Here is a 14,982-nt window from a genome sequence, read left to right as displayed (position 1 = left end):
AAGTACACTGAGAAGGTAACAAAGTCCCTCCACTACAGCTGCATGAATTAAGTATCAGTGTCAAAGAAATGCCTCCTCAGAAGCAGCTTTAGTTGAGTGCAAGACAATGAGGAGAATGGGCTGAACCCTGATGGTCTCCTAGAAAACTGACAGAAGATCTTCCAAAATGATTCTCTATTGATTTCTCCCCATTGATACTAGAAGGAAATATGGTTCCATTTTATCAGATTTATCCATTTAATCAAATTTATGTCAGATTAGTATATTCTGCCAGGCAACTAACAATAACGGAGGATTAGTATGGTTTTTGAATGATATTACTATGTATGTTTTAAAAAACAATACTAAATACAAATGTTCCAAAGGGTTAGGAGTATATGTACATACTGAAGAGCTTATTGTCATGTAAATCCCCTACATCCCTCAGCTAAAGGCAGCTCATGTTGTAATGTAGATATCAGTGTCCATGAGCAAAAAACTGTTATCTGTAGCTCACCCGCCTCCTCTCCCTACCAAAATGAGCATTTACAGTATTCTCAGTGAAACAGAAGAATGGAAACAGTCTTTACCATTCCTCCAAATCAGTCCCATTCGGCTTTTTCAGGCTACATACAACTCTGTAGCAAATACTGCTAGCAGGACCAAATCTACCTAACTCTTTCTAGCCTCCTTTTTTCTGTTTTCGTTTGATTTTTTCTGCTTGACATTGCTCAAAGCCTATATGCAAAGCTCTATAGGGCAGGAGCTGTTTGAATCTGCTTTCAAGCAAGGTCCTTAGGAAAATCCAAAATACAAAATGAAAAGCATCTAAATAATAATATGTGTCAAATAGAGATCCATTTATTAAGGGGACTCAAAATGTATGCACGTATAATTCATATCATTTTACATTACTGAAAAATGTGAAATCAAAATGTCCTGCATTGTATTTTGTGCCATGTGGCAAGTCCTAAGCAGAATGGAATTTCTGCTTCTTGTGCAGATTGTTAAGGAAACTCTTTGGGATAACATTTAGCATCTTGGCCACTGTAGCAATTTCTACATTCTTCTCAGATCCCAGACTTGGCCTCTTCTGAACACTGTCTTTCCAAAGCAAGTGTGCAGTTTGTGTTTTCAAGTAGTTAGCAAAATGCACAGTCTTCTGCCTCCAGAACTGTTATAGAACTCCATTAAACTCACAGCCCTCAGTCCGTGGCTCAGCCCCTTGCGAGCCTAGGTCACGATTATTACAGTGACCTTTGATGTTTTTCTTAGTAGGTTTCGCTGGCATCAGGTACCGAAGGTTCTTCCAAAATCTGGAATTCACAGGAAGAGATTTATCCTTTTTCCACTTCACAACCCCCTTTGATGGTAAAAGAGACAGTGATTCTGGCAAGAAACTGTAGTCACTTATTGGCATATACTCAATTAATATGATCTTAGTTTTTCTTTCAACTAGGGCTTTATGCAGTCCGCTTTCAAGTTCATATATGGCTCTGTCAGAAATGTAGTTCTGGCTCAGTATAATGATTAATCTTCGGCTTTTGTCAATGAATGAATGGATATCATCAACAACCGCTGCAAATTAAAGATAAACGTATTATTAAACTAAATTGAAAGGATAGGCACTGAATTGACTTATGCATTAACAGTCAAACATGTACCAAAATTGCTTCCCTTATAATGCTCCTATAGAGAAGACATGTAAGCATTCTGTCCCTATGGAAAGATGAATATGCATTATAGATTAAGAGCCTGTGAAAATGAGCTCAGGTGTGGCCAAAGCTCGTTCTCTGGAGCAGACAAAAGAACTCACATTCAGTCTCCAGCTATCCTAGACCACTGTTGGTAGTCAGATGGATACAAGGTGACAGCAGAATGTATTTTCTTCCAACAAGACATCTCTTTGCTCTTTTGTAACAGATACCATCGGAGTTATTCCACAGAAAGACACTACCAACCACCTTTCTCTAAATATTCAGTATAACCCTCAAGTTACTCCTCCCTCTCCTTCCTTTACATCACAGAATAGCCAAATCTATTGCCAGCAATCCAAGGTTGAGAAGACTAGCATGTGATGACAGAATGAGTTACAATTGTGTTTCAGATCCATGACTTTTGTCATGACAAGTGATGAATGAAATCAAATAGTGATACCCTTTAAACAACCAAGAACCAAACTGAATTCTCAGGCACAACTTCCTGTGCTTGCTTCATCACCATGGGACACAGTCTACAGAGACCAGAGATGCAGAAAATGTGCCCTGTAGGGAAAGGCAAAGCAAACTGTGGAAGTAACCTGAAGAGAAAATTGAGAGGAGAAAGTGGCTAATAGGAGTACTGCAACACACCAAAGGTCCTGTAAGTAGAAGGAAATACTCTGTTTTCTATATTCATAATGGATCAGACCAGAGAAAAGGAAGTAAGTTAAAACTATTGAAAGAATCAGATTGAACACTTCAGGAAACCTCTTTTTTTTTTTTTTTTAGTACTTAAGGGGAGAGAATAACTGCAAAAAACATTTACTGGGAGAGCTGTGGTACCTCTCAGGTTAAAAAACTATGTCAGGAATTGGTAGAAGGAGACAAGATGCTGCCTGAAGAAAGCTGGCTGACCTTCTGTGTTTTTAACGATTAAATCCTATTCCTCAATGAGATCTTTGGACTAAATTGAATCCCCTAGTATCTTTTTTCCAAGCATCTGCAAAAGGCTGTCCATCCATAGGTCATTTAGAGAAACAGAATTCCATGTTCACATTTCTATTTTGTTATGACACCCTTTGCATTCACAAAATGGTTTCAACCACCACACTGAAGACAGAGTAAAAAACATGCAAGTTATCTAATAACTAGTACCAGAGACAGCAGCTGCTCTGTGCAGTAAATGAGAGTCCATTTGTAGGCACCTGCTCTCAGCAAAAGCAGAGCAAGAGCACTACTACTGTGAAACATCTGACATCATCTGTATTCTCACCTTATCTTTCTACATGTTAGCTTCTTCATCTGTTTACCTTGGTATTGTGTAATTAAAGATATGCATGTGTGTGTGTCTAAGTGTACATGAGTTCATAAAAATATCTATAAAACATGTAAAATGTGTGCATGTGAACACTGCATGCACATAGTCTAGATTAAATATAAAACACACAACACATTTGAGATAATTCCTTCTAATTACACACTTTCACCTTTGTGAGAAAATGATGTGCCTATTTAATGACAAGAATATTCAGTGCACTTACCTCTTCCAGGGGATACATCCCTCTCAAATATACATAACTTGTACCCAAAGTTCTCTTCTAGTATCATGGGCAATATCTTCAAAGCAAATTCTCTCTCTTCTTCAGTAGGAGAAACACAGTCTTTCAGGTAAGACACAAATGCGTCATATTCTTTTCCATCTGGAAAGAAATCACCAATTGTTGTCTTGTTAGGAACCATTAGAAACATGGATCTGATCCACCACTCTGGTTTTCAAAGTAATTGTCTCAGTACCAAATCATCTAGAAACTACTTTGATACCCTGAACAGTCTTGAAACAAACAGACAAAAAAATCTGAATCAATTTAAATTTAATACAAAAGATTCTAATTGCATTGGGCAAACATTTGAAAATAACATACCCCTCCTACATTAAGGTAGTTTTTTAAAAAATCAGATTAATTTAACTAATTAAAGTCACAAGTGTGATGAAAAAATTAAGGGAAGCAAAACTGTGCCTGTAACCTGGCAAGAATGTTATTTAAGTGACATTGAAGACACACACATTTATTTTACTCTTTGTGCAAAACTACCAAGTAGTTCTGTAGAATGGGTACTGGCAAAAGAGAATAAATCAATTTATTATTTTAATTATGAAGGTATACAATGTCTGGCCATGCTTTCAGCAGTAATATACAAACATGAAATCCAGGAACAGTTCAAAGGCCAGGTCTGCCCTGCTGAGTGATATCTAATTCAGCTCTGCCATGGAAAACTATCTGAATTGATACAGAGGTGCACACAGCTTTGCAACTTAAACAGTACTTTGCTTCCCTTCCTAGATACTTTAATACATATATTTCATAAGACAGAGCACAAACTAAAGTCCATGAAATCCTACACATGCAAAAGCTCTAGGAGTAGGAAATCCATTGCCTAGTATCAGACAACCAGTTCCTCCAGGGTGGCATAATGCAGGCTCTCGTAGATCCTCCCGGTAAACCAGCATAAACAGTGATAGCTAACATCAGCAGACACATAAATAATACTGGCAGACATCCCAACCACTACAGTATATTCAAGCTGATTTAGAGAATAAGGAGGGCTAAGAAAAGCAAGTATATGTATACAGCAATATTTTTTCACACCAATTTCAGAAAAATTATGCACAGAACTTGGTGACTCTTGGACTTGCTCCTTAACTGAAGGTCACAGCAATGCTGCATGGTAGATTACTCATAGTGTGCCCTCCTGCTCTCAAGTGCTCTTAGTGACAAACATTGTGATGTTATACATATAAACACTGCAGTGGCCTCTACAGTCGAGGAAGCGTTTTAACCAATTTAAAACAAATTTATGCCAATCTGCCTGTCTGACAACTCTAGAGTGCTGATCCTCTTTACAGATAGATAGTTGCAAACTTCTCCACCTTCATCAACTTTTGTGATGAATATGGCAGAACAGAGCACATTTGAACTGCATTTAACCACATCCCTTCCACTACCTGCTCCAGGAGCAGCTTCTTCACTGTGTTTATTTGCTGCTACTGCCTCAGATGTATAACAAACTTATTTTAGCACCTGACCATCAAGTTCTCTTTTACATATTCTTTGCTGCTTCTAGGCACAAAACTCCTGGGTTTATTTTGTCTGTTCCTCAGATGATTGTTTTAGAGAACCTACCAGAAACTATGTTCTAATCAATACACTTACTCCAGTGTCAACATTAGCCAGCTCATACCTCTAGCAGTGTCATCTCTTCCGCACACGTTCCTGTAAAATAGAACTAAGTCGACTCTAAACATCACACAGACAAACACTGCGGCTACAGCAGCACATGGAAATAGTACAGCAAGGACCATTCCTGTTGTAAAAACGTGCACAGGCAGATCTCGGGTGTTCCCTGTAAAACAGATACCCAGGAAATTACAGCCTTAACAAAAGGCATTATATGACAAGATTACAAGATTACTCTATTTGGTACTGATGGCATCTTAAAATCACACCCAGAAAATCTCAATGTTGGCATGAATACTTTCCTGTTAATACTTCAAGCACATATACATGCCATTTGTCCTGAGATGGAGAACTACAGAACATGGACTACTCTAAAAACTGGATGAACAACCTTGCATGCATTCACATGCACACCACACACATAAATGAACTGTATGTGGGATCAAGACTGACACTACAATAAAGCACCCCAAATTGGTGGTTACCTCCTTTTATGATGAGGTTTTTCAGGTTATTACTTCCTGTTATTCCCTACCTTTCACCCGCGTCTCTGTCTATCAATAACAGTCCGTATGATCCCTTTAATCCCTTAGACCAAGGTAGATAATTTTTTTTTCCCCTTCTGTCTCTAGTATCTTTCACTATTTTTTTCGCCCATAATTATAATTCTGATACCTTTGCCTTTTAAGTTCAAAATACAGATTTTTTACCCTTAAATATGTGAAGTCTTTGTGAAGGCACTGTGAAGTCATGCTCCTGTAGTCAGACTTTCATTTGGTTTATAAAATGCAACGTCTTTTGACTAGTGTATTTCCACATATTTGCTCCCAGTACAGCTTGGAAAGGTCTGAGAGAGATGGAAGGGAAGGGGAATTCCCATTTGCCACAAATCTCCAGGCTGTCTGGACTATAAATGTGAAGTAGTACTATATGGTAGATGTCAGCTTTCCATAGCTAGAAGGATAGAGTCCCTGACAAGAGAGAAACTATGGTCCAGAACATTTCAGGCATTATCAGGAATATAAAAGATTGACCTTTCAGGAGGGGGAGGGAAGGGGGAGGGGGAATTTTAGAGCTGCTTAATAGGCAAAGTGATCCAAATAACACACTTTGGGCTGCACCAAACTTTGGTTAGTTAACCCCCACGATCCCACTAATCTAATAATTAGGAAGGGACAGTGAACTTTCTGTCATGGGATCTAACAAAGTGCCACCCAGGGATCTGTCAGCTGGAGCATAGCTCAGCCTCCTTGTCTGTGTCCACAGCACCAGAGTCGAACTATGGATCCCTCATGCAGCTGTTCTAGGAGACATAGCAGCAACTCCTGCTGCCCCTGTCTCAGAGCAGGAGGAATCACCCAGGGGGCTGTTAGGTCCAGCACTAGATAGGCCAGGCCCTTCATAAGCACACCGACACTTGGAAAGATGTTATGAAACCAGTACCCTGCCGTCAGGACTGAGAAGGCTGGCATAGTTAGTAATTACTTATGAGAAGTATTATTCACAGATTATACTGTACCTTTCTTCAGTTTCACTATTTTTGTTTGTGTTGTTTCATCAGCTTGCAACATGCAGGTGAAATTATGACGCATGTCCTCCTCTGTTACTTTTTTAATCTGTAGTAGCCTTGTGACATAGAACTTGTTTCCCAGCCTGCGACAAGGAATGGTGTTAGCAACACTATCTGTAGAGAAGCCTACAACCAGCCCAGAGGCAGATTTTGAGGAAAAGGTTCTAAAGTAACCTCCGACTGAGGTCTTACTGACTTTGCAGTTCCACAAAGCACAGGGCATTGTCACAAACAAAAATGCAGTATCCTCAGGAAACCTACTGTAATTTTTTGAATTCTTCTTCACATACTGAAGGGTCTGTCTCAGGGATACCTGTGCATTTTTCTGGAAACTCTTGATTAATTAACCAGTAGAGGCTGGTGTCTTCTGGCATATAATAACCCAAGAACCCTGTGCAATTGAGTATCTCTTCTTTACCTAAACAAAACACAACGTGAAAACATCTAGTCAGACGGAGCATTCACATTCACAGTGCAGTGAAATGACAGCTTTCCAGGCAATGTATCCCATAAGCAGTGTTCTGTTCTGGACTTCATAGCCCTTTGCAGAATGTTTTATAGATGTTCTAAAATATAATTACAGCCTTATAAAATCCTGGATCCTGCCCAACACTGTGTGAAGACTGAAGACCATGTTATCTAACCTACTTCCAGCCAAAAGCACAGTTAAGGTCTTGGCTTTTGACAATATGATCTATTCTTTGAAGCAGTGACAGATCTTTATGCTCACATTACCAGGACTGTCAGCCCTCACACTACCCATTTCCCTGCAGAATAACATCTCCTCAACTAAGATAGGTAGTAAGGGAATTACTCATTATTGGTGTTCACTGAACAAACTGTACGTCTTTCACATGTTACTCTGTGGGGTTAGCTATCTACAAAAGAAATTCATGGAGAGATGATTTATCATCAGCACCACTTTCTCTTACTGGTCACAGCAGAAACATCAGCTTCTACCTCTATAAAAGAGCACATTTAGTGTACTTGTATATCAATCATGGAATACATTCGGCAAAACAAAAACATAACCAAATGTAAGGATGGATCAGATCTAGGAGAATCAAACAGTTCTTGATTTTATTACACTTAACCAGGCCATCAACCATAAGGAGATCAGGAAAAAAGCATATATGTGCAGTAGTTATCACAAAGATTCTTGTACTGATTTCATACCTATTTCTGTTTCAATTTCTTCATGGCGTCCAACTATCTCCAAAGTTACAGTCTCTGGTGCATCTAAAATACAAAGTATTGCATTGAAGTAATAGCTTATTTACATTCTACCACAGTGAAAATTACATATTTCTAAAACTAATTGCATACATTCCATTTAATTCAAAGAATACTATCTGGACTCTGGCATTATTGTGTAGTTTAAAACACAGCATGTCCTGTTGAATTTTTCTCGAATGCATGTATTTTATACAGTGCACAACTTACAGTGGTTTGAAATGCTCTTCCCCAAAACTCTTAGGAAGTTTGTATGACTGACTTACAGCAGCTAATTTTGAAATAAAATAAAAAAAAAAAAAGCAGGGAAAACATACTAAATAAATTTTCCAACTGGTGCTGTCACACAAAGTTCTGCCTTTTTATTTTTGAAATTATTGTGAATATTTCAAACCAGATTTGATCACCGAGGTATTTATTTATCAAATAAGAAATGTAATTAAAAATCTCCATAGTAGAAAGAACCAAAAAGCATGCTTCCAAATTTTAGAAAACTTTTTTACCTTCTTCTACTACCAGCTTAATTGTATTTGTGCTGTGGTATATCTTTCCTTCATGGCTGATTAAAATTTTACAGGTATATATCCCTGAGTGCTGTACTGTTAAGGTTTCAAAATCCAGTTCCCGCTCTGTTTCGTTTTCATAGTTCTTACAGTCCTGCACCAATAAAGACAGAAAATATTATTCTGTAGTAAACATATATTCAAAACCTTAAAGAAGTTAAAAATTGTTTTTGAAACTATGTCATCACCACTCTTTCACTATCTCAATGACATTTATCTGACCCAAAGGAGGTGGGGGCCCAGTTTTCAGACATGTTGACTTAAATGCAACACTTGAACATTTAACCCATTAGAAGTTCAGATCTCTGCAATTCTAAGTAAGCGTCTGGGTATAAAAATTGGGAATTTAAATGCACTCATCTATTTTCTTCAGAATGATTCCTTGGCTCTGCAGGTGTCACCTGCTTGTGGCCAAAAGCTGTCTAGACTTAGAAGGATCTTTCAGGTTAAAGTAAAATGTCTCAGGGAAAGTGAGCATCTCAGAGGATGTCAAGAGCTGGACTCAGACTTGTTAACCTCCCTATCCCCCAAAATAAACTGGTTCCTTGAGTTGGGTTTTGGGGGGGTTTATTGTTTCATAGAACATGCGAAGTGAAATACCTATGAAAACTGAGCAATATTTTGTTCTCTTACACAAAAGGCATCTGTATATCCATTCTATCTCAGCTTAGGGTTGAGAGAAAACAAATGCCTGTACTTAAGCAGCCAAAGTCTCTTCCTGAAACTTATTCAACATGGAGTGTACCAGGTCTGTTACTCCAGCCAGGACACCTGAGAGGAATGAGGAGCACTGCATAAGGCAAAGTATAGGGGCAGGGTGTTTCATTCAATGGTTGAACACAGTACCCAACAGTTACTGGTGCTTGCACAACTATCACCTATGCTCTGTCAATACTGGTAGAGAGAAGTTCAGTGATATGCCTAAAATGAACAGAAATGGATCTGTTACACCTTTTTTTAAAAAGTGTTCAGAAACAGCAAAATTGAAAAGTTTGCAATTACTTTACAGGCACATGTCAACTGTAAAACAAGTATCTTGGCACCTCATTTAGTGTCAGTATAATATCTGTATCAGCATAGTAGCAGCTGGATAAACCAGCTGCTAGCTAAATCAGCAGACAGACATGGGCATCAGATCTTTTACCATTCCAAACTACGAGTTTATTAAAAATTTCCAATTACAGGTACATTTTTCTAACAAATCTGAAAGCAGAGAAAAATTTGCTTTTGTACCTATTTCTGAATGTTCTTTTTTCCCTAATAATCCGTGAATTTAAAGCTTTCCAAGGTTTATAGATGCTTCTAAAAATTTGTTTGTAATTGACTTTTCCTGCAATCAGATGTTTTGTTTCTATAGCCAATTATTTGAATGACAGTTGCAGTAATTACCTTGTACCATGTTATGCTGTTATTTTCACTGACAGACAAATCACTGCATTTCAGTGAATGACCAGTTCCAGCATTTTTAATTTCTGTAGTTAAATGATTTTTGTTGAAACAGCTGCTTTTGTTTCTTTCAAGTACATTCAAAGTCCACTTCTGAACTGTGAGATTTTGTTTTCCATTGCTATGAAAAAAAATTTAGCAAAATCAGTTTTAGGATCTTAGTGAATTACACAGCAAAACACAAATAAGTTCTTTAATACATCTGTTAGGTGGAAAGTACATCTACAGTGACCTAATTATTTATATTCCTCTTTATTACTTTTCCACTCCCAAATATGTGTTTCCCATAACAAAGGAAGTTGTCTAAACCAAATCATCTATCACAAAACATTTGACAATACAGCTACATCTATGAAATATGACAATGCATGTTACACTGACCAGAAAAAAAGATGCAAGAATCTGTGTCATCATGTATAGTTACAAGTGAGCATAGAAGAGGTTTAGGACCTTGAATCAGCTAGTGATTTTGCAGGCTTACTCTCCTGTGCAGTGCTAAGATTTAAAACAGTAATAAGATGGGCAACTCCGCTACTGCTCACAAAGCATCATTACTCATTTTTTGATAGCGTGCAGATAGTCACCAATATTTTGGAAATATTTCTAAACTATGCAAGTTTCATGAATGACAGAATCATTTATGGATTCAAGCATGCCTGCAAAACAAGGCACTTTGGAAAGGTCTCATTGTCTTTCAGCCTGCACAGATCAGAGATCTGCAGATCAGGTGAATATGCTCCAAAAATGCCTCTTTTGAATATCTAGGAGCTGAACATTGTCATTCAGATATCTACAGTGTTCTATTCACATATTCCTCTAAAGAATCAGAACATAGCTGTGAGTTATTTCATTACTGAATAAGTCCAAATACATAACTACCAAGCAAAAAGAAGCTGGAGGACTTCTGGCTTAAGTTTGGCAAAGTTGGCATAACTTTTGCAAAGTTAGGACTTAAGAGAAAGTCATATGCTGCTGTAAGTTTATGAGTAAGATTTCACAGTTCATGCATAACTCTCCCATTTTTTACTGAACAAGTACAAGTTCTGACAAAGCAAAAGGAGCACAGAGCACTTCCCTCCAGTTTAAGTCATCACTTCATAAATTTGCTTGAATCTTTCTGTCTCCAAGAAAAGAAAAAGGAATCATTCCCAGGGGAACTGAAACTAGTAAAGAAGAATGAGAAGCGCTAAGGGAGCAAAGCAGTTGAAATTGAGAAGCAAGCCTGACAAGTGTATCAGTTTAAACACATGCCTTTTACTGTTACAAAATTCAGAGGAACTATTATGACATCATTTACATGATTAATTTAGACCAAGTTTGGGATTGTTTATGTTTTTCTCCTTTTTAAGCTCCCCAATCAGACATACTTACTTATTTTGCTCACTGTCTTCACATTGTAGCTCTTTTTCAGCCTACCCAGGTTCTCGTTGTTCTCCTTACTCACTTGAGATATTCATTACTCATAATAGCAACTGACAGTATAAATCAAAATGTAGTGATTTGTTTTCTCAGTCAGTTAACTGAGATGTCATAAACACGAAAAACCTTATCAAAACTGTTTCATCAATGCTGCTCTTGCATGGGTATTCACGGGTGGGGAGGGGGGGGGGTGAAGTCCTTCTCACCTATTCTTCAACATCACATTTACACATTTAAATTAGAGCTACTAATCATACTCAGCAGTGGGACAATAGCCACCCTTTTTGAGTGCAGTTTACCTGACCTATTTTATATGTTTTGTTTAGGACAAGATAATCTGTGCCCCAGAAAGGACACTCTCTCCCTCATGATAAAGGGTACCTACCTACCTAGCTCTAGGTGTAGACATAAAAGTTAGCTCCAATTAAGTCCACTGAGTCTGTGTGTTTCTTTAGGCATCACACTAATATCTGAATAGGATTTAGTCCTTTAGTTTTTCATGATGTTCTAATGAAGCTAACCATCAAATAATTGAGGCCCACCCTTATTTCTCTTCTGACTCACTATGTTCTACAGCAGTAAGATACCAAATCCAAGCATTTCAGCTGTTCTTTGAATGTCTCCAAGTATGAAGAAGTTTGCACAGAAACTAGAGTTCAGCTATACCAGTCTTTGTTTATTACTTTACTATGCAATTAAATCACTTGGCAGGCCTCGTAGCATGAGATCCACTCTGCAGAATTAGGAAACACAAATCTGGTGGAGAAGACAAGGAAACGTTTCCTTTTACTTGCCAGTGGACGGAAGGGTTTCCTATCACTCATTTTGCTTAGGTAATTAATCACAACCCGGCAGAAATGTTACCTGCCTTATCAAAAGGTTTACAGAACCTTTAAAAGGCTACAACTGCCTACAGCTATTTGTAAATATTATAGGTCTGCCTGAATGGTGATTGTACAGGTAATGTATCTCCTTTGTATGGGTGCCACTAACAATACAAAGCAAGACAAAGAAATCATCTTCTTCGTAGACAAGTACAAAGGCAAGATATTCACCCACTGGCTTGTGCACCTACCTGTGAATGACAGAGTAATTCCCAGAGTCACTGAGTTCAACTGGCCAAAACTCCAGAAAATTCATTTGGGAAACAATTCTGTGTGACTCCTTTATCAGTTCCTGCTTTCCAGCATTATCTTTGTACCAGTTTATTGTGTATGCTCCTTCCTGAAAATGGTCTCGCACTGACTCAAGATAACAAAGGAAAAAATATTCCCCTTCTAGCACATCAATGGAAGCACGAAGGGGACACAGCTTCCCTTTAGAGAGAGGGGGGAAGAAAAATATATTAGAAAGCCAAGCACTTCTTTCATGAAATTACATTAGCCTGACTTCAAAGTCAGCTGTGTTACTGCTGGACTTTTATAAAGCGACTTTCTTTCAGCAGAGTGGTTTTGCAGCATTTATTTATTCCAGCAGTTCTTACTGGGAAACTTGGTTTTCCAAGTCTTCATTCTATGTCACACAAGCAAAACCAGAAGGAGAGGGAGGGTAAAAAAAAAAAAAAAAGACATTTCACTAAGTTTCTTTCACATGGATCCAACAGTTTCAGAATCAAATGGGCACAACCAGAAGAATCTGGACTCACTCTACAGTCAGGCAGCTGCCACAAATGGAAGGGGAAAGGAGAAATTCTTCACATATGGTTTCGTTTGACAGTTACAGCTAATATTCAGAAGTGGTCAACTGCCACAAAAGCAGAGATTCTTTTAATTGCCATTTGCAGGTTTTTATTTTCTTAATTAAAACTAAATCATTATATAGCTAGATTTCTTTAAAGCTTCAGGTATATTTGAGGAAGTTGCTTTGGAATGAGCTTATGTGTGTAAAATTTAGTCTCAAAGTCTACTTTTCCAAACAAATTTCCCAAATGTATCTTGGCATACGGAAGCCATATAAATACAGAAAAGGGACTATGGTCTGGCACAACAGTCAAAATAAAATAAGCCTTCTGTCTCTGTTTGCCCTGAGGTTCTCAGAGATTATTACTGTTTAGCCACTATTGCAGCCACACTTCTGAATGGCACAAAAAGACTCATTCTCTTCCTTGCTGTGGCTTTTTAGAAAGCCATGGTCCCACACAACATCATCAGGTGTCTCCAGGTAGATTCTCTGATCTTTTAATTTCATAATTTGGGGGTTTTGGGACCAAATTTCCCAATTCTGGAGCTGGGCTGAAATTGCAAAATCTGTAAGGTTTTGTTCTTCACTGCAAAATATAATATTTACCTCACTCTAAGCAACTGTCAAGAAGATGTCACATATTCAGCAACTATTCTGAAGGTTCTACTGTTGAAATGAAGATTGATACTTACCAGTGGCAGATTCAAAAATAAGCATTAAAAAAAAAATCGGAGTCATTTTCTTATTTCTCACTTCTTCTCCAGAGAAATGAAACTGAATTGTTCTTGTTTGTTCTGAAAGACTAGGGAAAACAGATCCACAATTTATCACAGGTACAGTGAAACAGAATCCTTTGGGCATCTGAGCAGGATAACTATTGCCTGGTACTGAAGAGGCCTTTCCAAAAACACATTTCCAAAGTTACACATTTTTATCACAAGAGATATTTTCATACATCAGGTAATCACAAAATTATAGAATCAGAATAGTTAGGGTTGGAAACGACCTGAAGATCATCTAGTTCCAACCCCCAATGTATCTAGATTTCAAATTCAGAAGCACTGCAGGGCTTTCTTCCTCCATTTTCTTGTTCACTAGATGTACTTCACATTTCTGATTAAACTGACAATCTTGCAGAAGCACTCAAATTTAGATCCCAAGCCAGAAGACACCTACAGGATAGGACAATGCTTTTTTCTTCACTGAGCATAAACTTTGCAAGACTGTACCCTGTAGAAACAGCTAGTAGAAACTTTCCTTGTTTTCAGTGATAACAACAAAATGCTGACAGATCAGACATCTTGATGGTTAATTCTGAAACTGTTGGAAAACAATGGGATCTAAAATGCCTCACAATTTTGTCTATGGAATCAAGAAGTACCAGCTTAAAAAGCTAACATTTACACTGATGCGGTGGAAATGAAGAAGCTCAGATTCTGTTGCTTCCTACGTAGTCAACTGTGCTTTTAAAGGTAAATGGAAAACACTACTAAATAATACCAGCATGGAGTATCTGCTCTGAGATTCCTCAGAACAGCAGGTTAGCTCACAAGCCAAGGCAGAGCCAGTTTGAAGATTCTGCCTCAGTCTTGCTTACAAAATGAACACATTGATACGCTCCGTTCAACCTCTGCATCTGAGACAACCTTGCTTAGTCCCTGACCCAGACATGCATGGACATACAAGACACACACAAAATGTATTTCACAGAGAACTGTCAAAAGAAATCTCATTAGCCATCAGTTTCTTTGGTTTTAATACCTAAACCTCTTGTAATTTGAGAAATACTTACTGTTCTAAGACAGCACCCTGAGATTCACTCAGAAGCTTCCTGTGATCTAAAGCAGATGGATAACAGAGGCTACTGCATTTCCAGCAATATTCCAGAATGACACCAAGCTGTGTAGCTGTTCTCTCTCTCTTACCATTCTTTCCAGTTCTTTACAAGTATGCCATCATCCCATAAATCATTGTAAGGAGATGAAAGAAGTGTTTCACATCCCTTTTTTCAAAATGACTGGTAGACAGACCCAGATTTAGAAAGCAGCTAGAAGAAGTTGGATGCAGAATACTGCAACAAACAACTTTAAAGGGTCATGCAGAACACCCATCAGATCTGCTTTCAGTTCCCTTCTACACAAGGAGATTCAAAATGC

The 14,982-nt window shown here is 38.0% G+C and overlaps 1 protein-coding gene across 1 annotated transcript; it reads right to left on the bottom strand.

Moving 5' to 3' along the window:
• Window positions 1–818: 818 nt before the first annotated feature.
• IL18R1 (interleukin 18 receptor 1) lies at window positions 819–14,938 on the bottom strand. The gene is made up of 11 exons (XM_061377579.1): window positions 14,619–14,938; window positions 13,519–13,628; window positions 12,222–12,462; window positions 9,671–9,848; window positions 8,222–8,375; window positions 7,662–7,724; window positions 6,747–6,903; window positions 6,435–6,568; window positions 4,920–5,081; window positions 3,221–3,379; window positions 819–1,557 (listed from the first exon to the last, which is right to left on the bottom strand). Exons 2-11 carry the CDS (start codon window positions 13,562–13,564, stop codon window positions 1,157–1,159), a joined length of 1,695 nt encoding a protein of 564 aa, XP_061233563.1. The 5' UTR covers window positions 13,565–13,628; window positions 14,619–14,938; the 3' UTR covers window positions 819–1,156.
• Window positions 14,939–14,982: the final 44 nt, after the last annotated feature.

The sequence above is a fragment of the Neopsephotus bourkii genome, unplaced genomic scaffold (assembly GCF_033783945.1).
Source record: "Neopsephotus bourkii isolate Nb327-2 ecotype Australia unplaced genomic scaffold, CSIRO-AGI_Nbou_v1 NB_1760, whole genome shotgun sequence".
Taxonomy (NCBI): domain Eukaryota; kingdom Metazoa; phylum Chordata; class Aves; order Psittaciformes; family Psittacidae; genus Neopsephotus; species Neopsephotus bourkii.
This window is presented reverse-complemented; position numbering and strand designations above follow the sequence as displayed.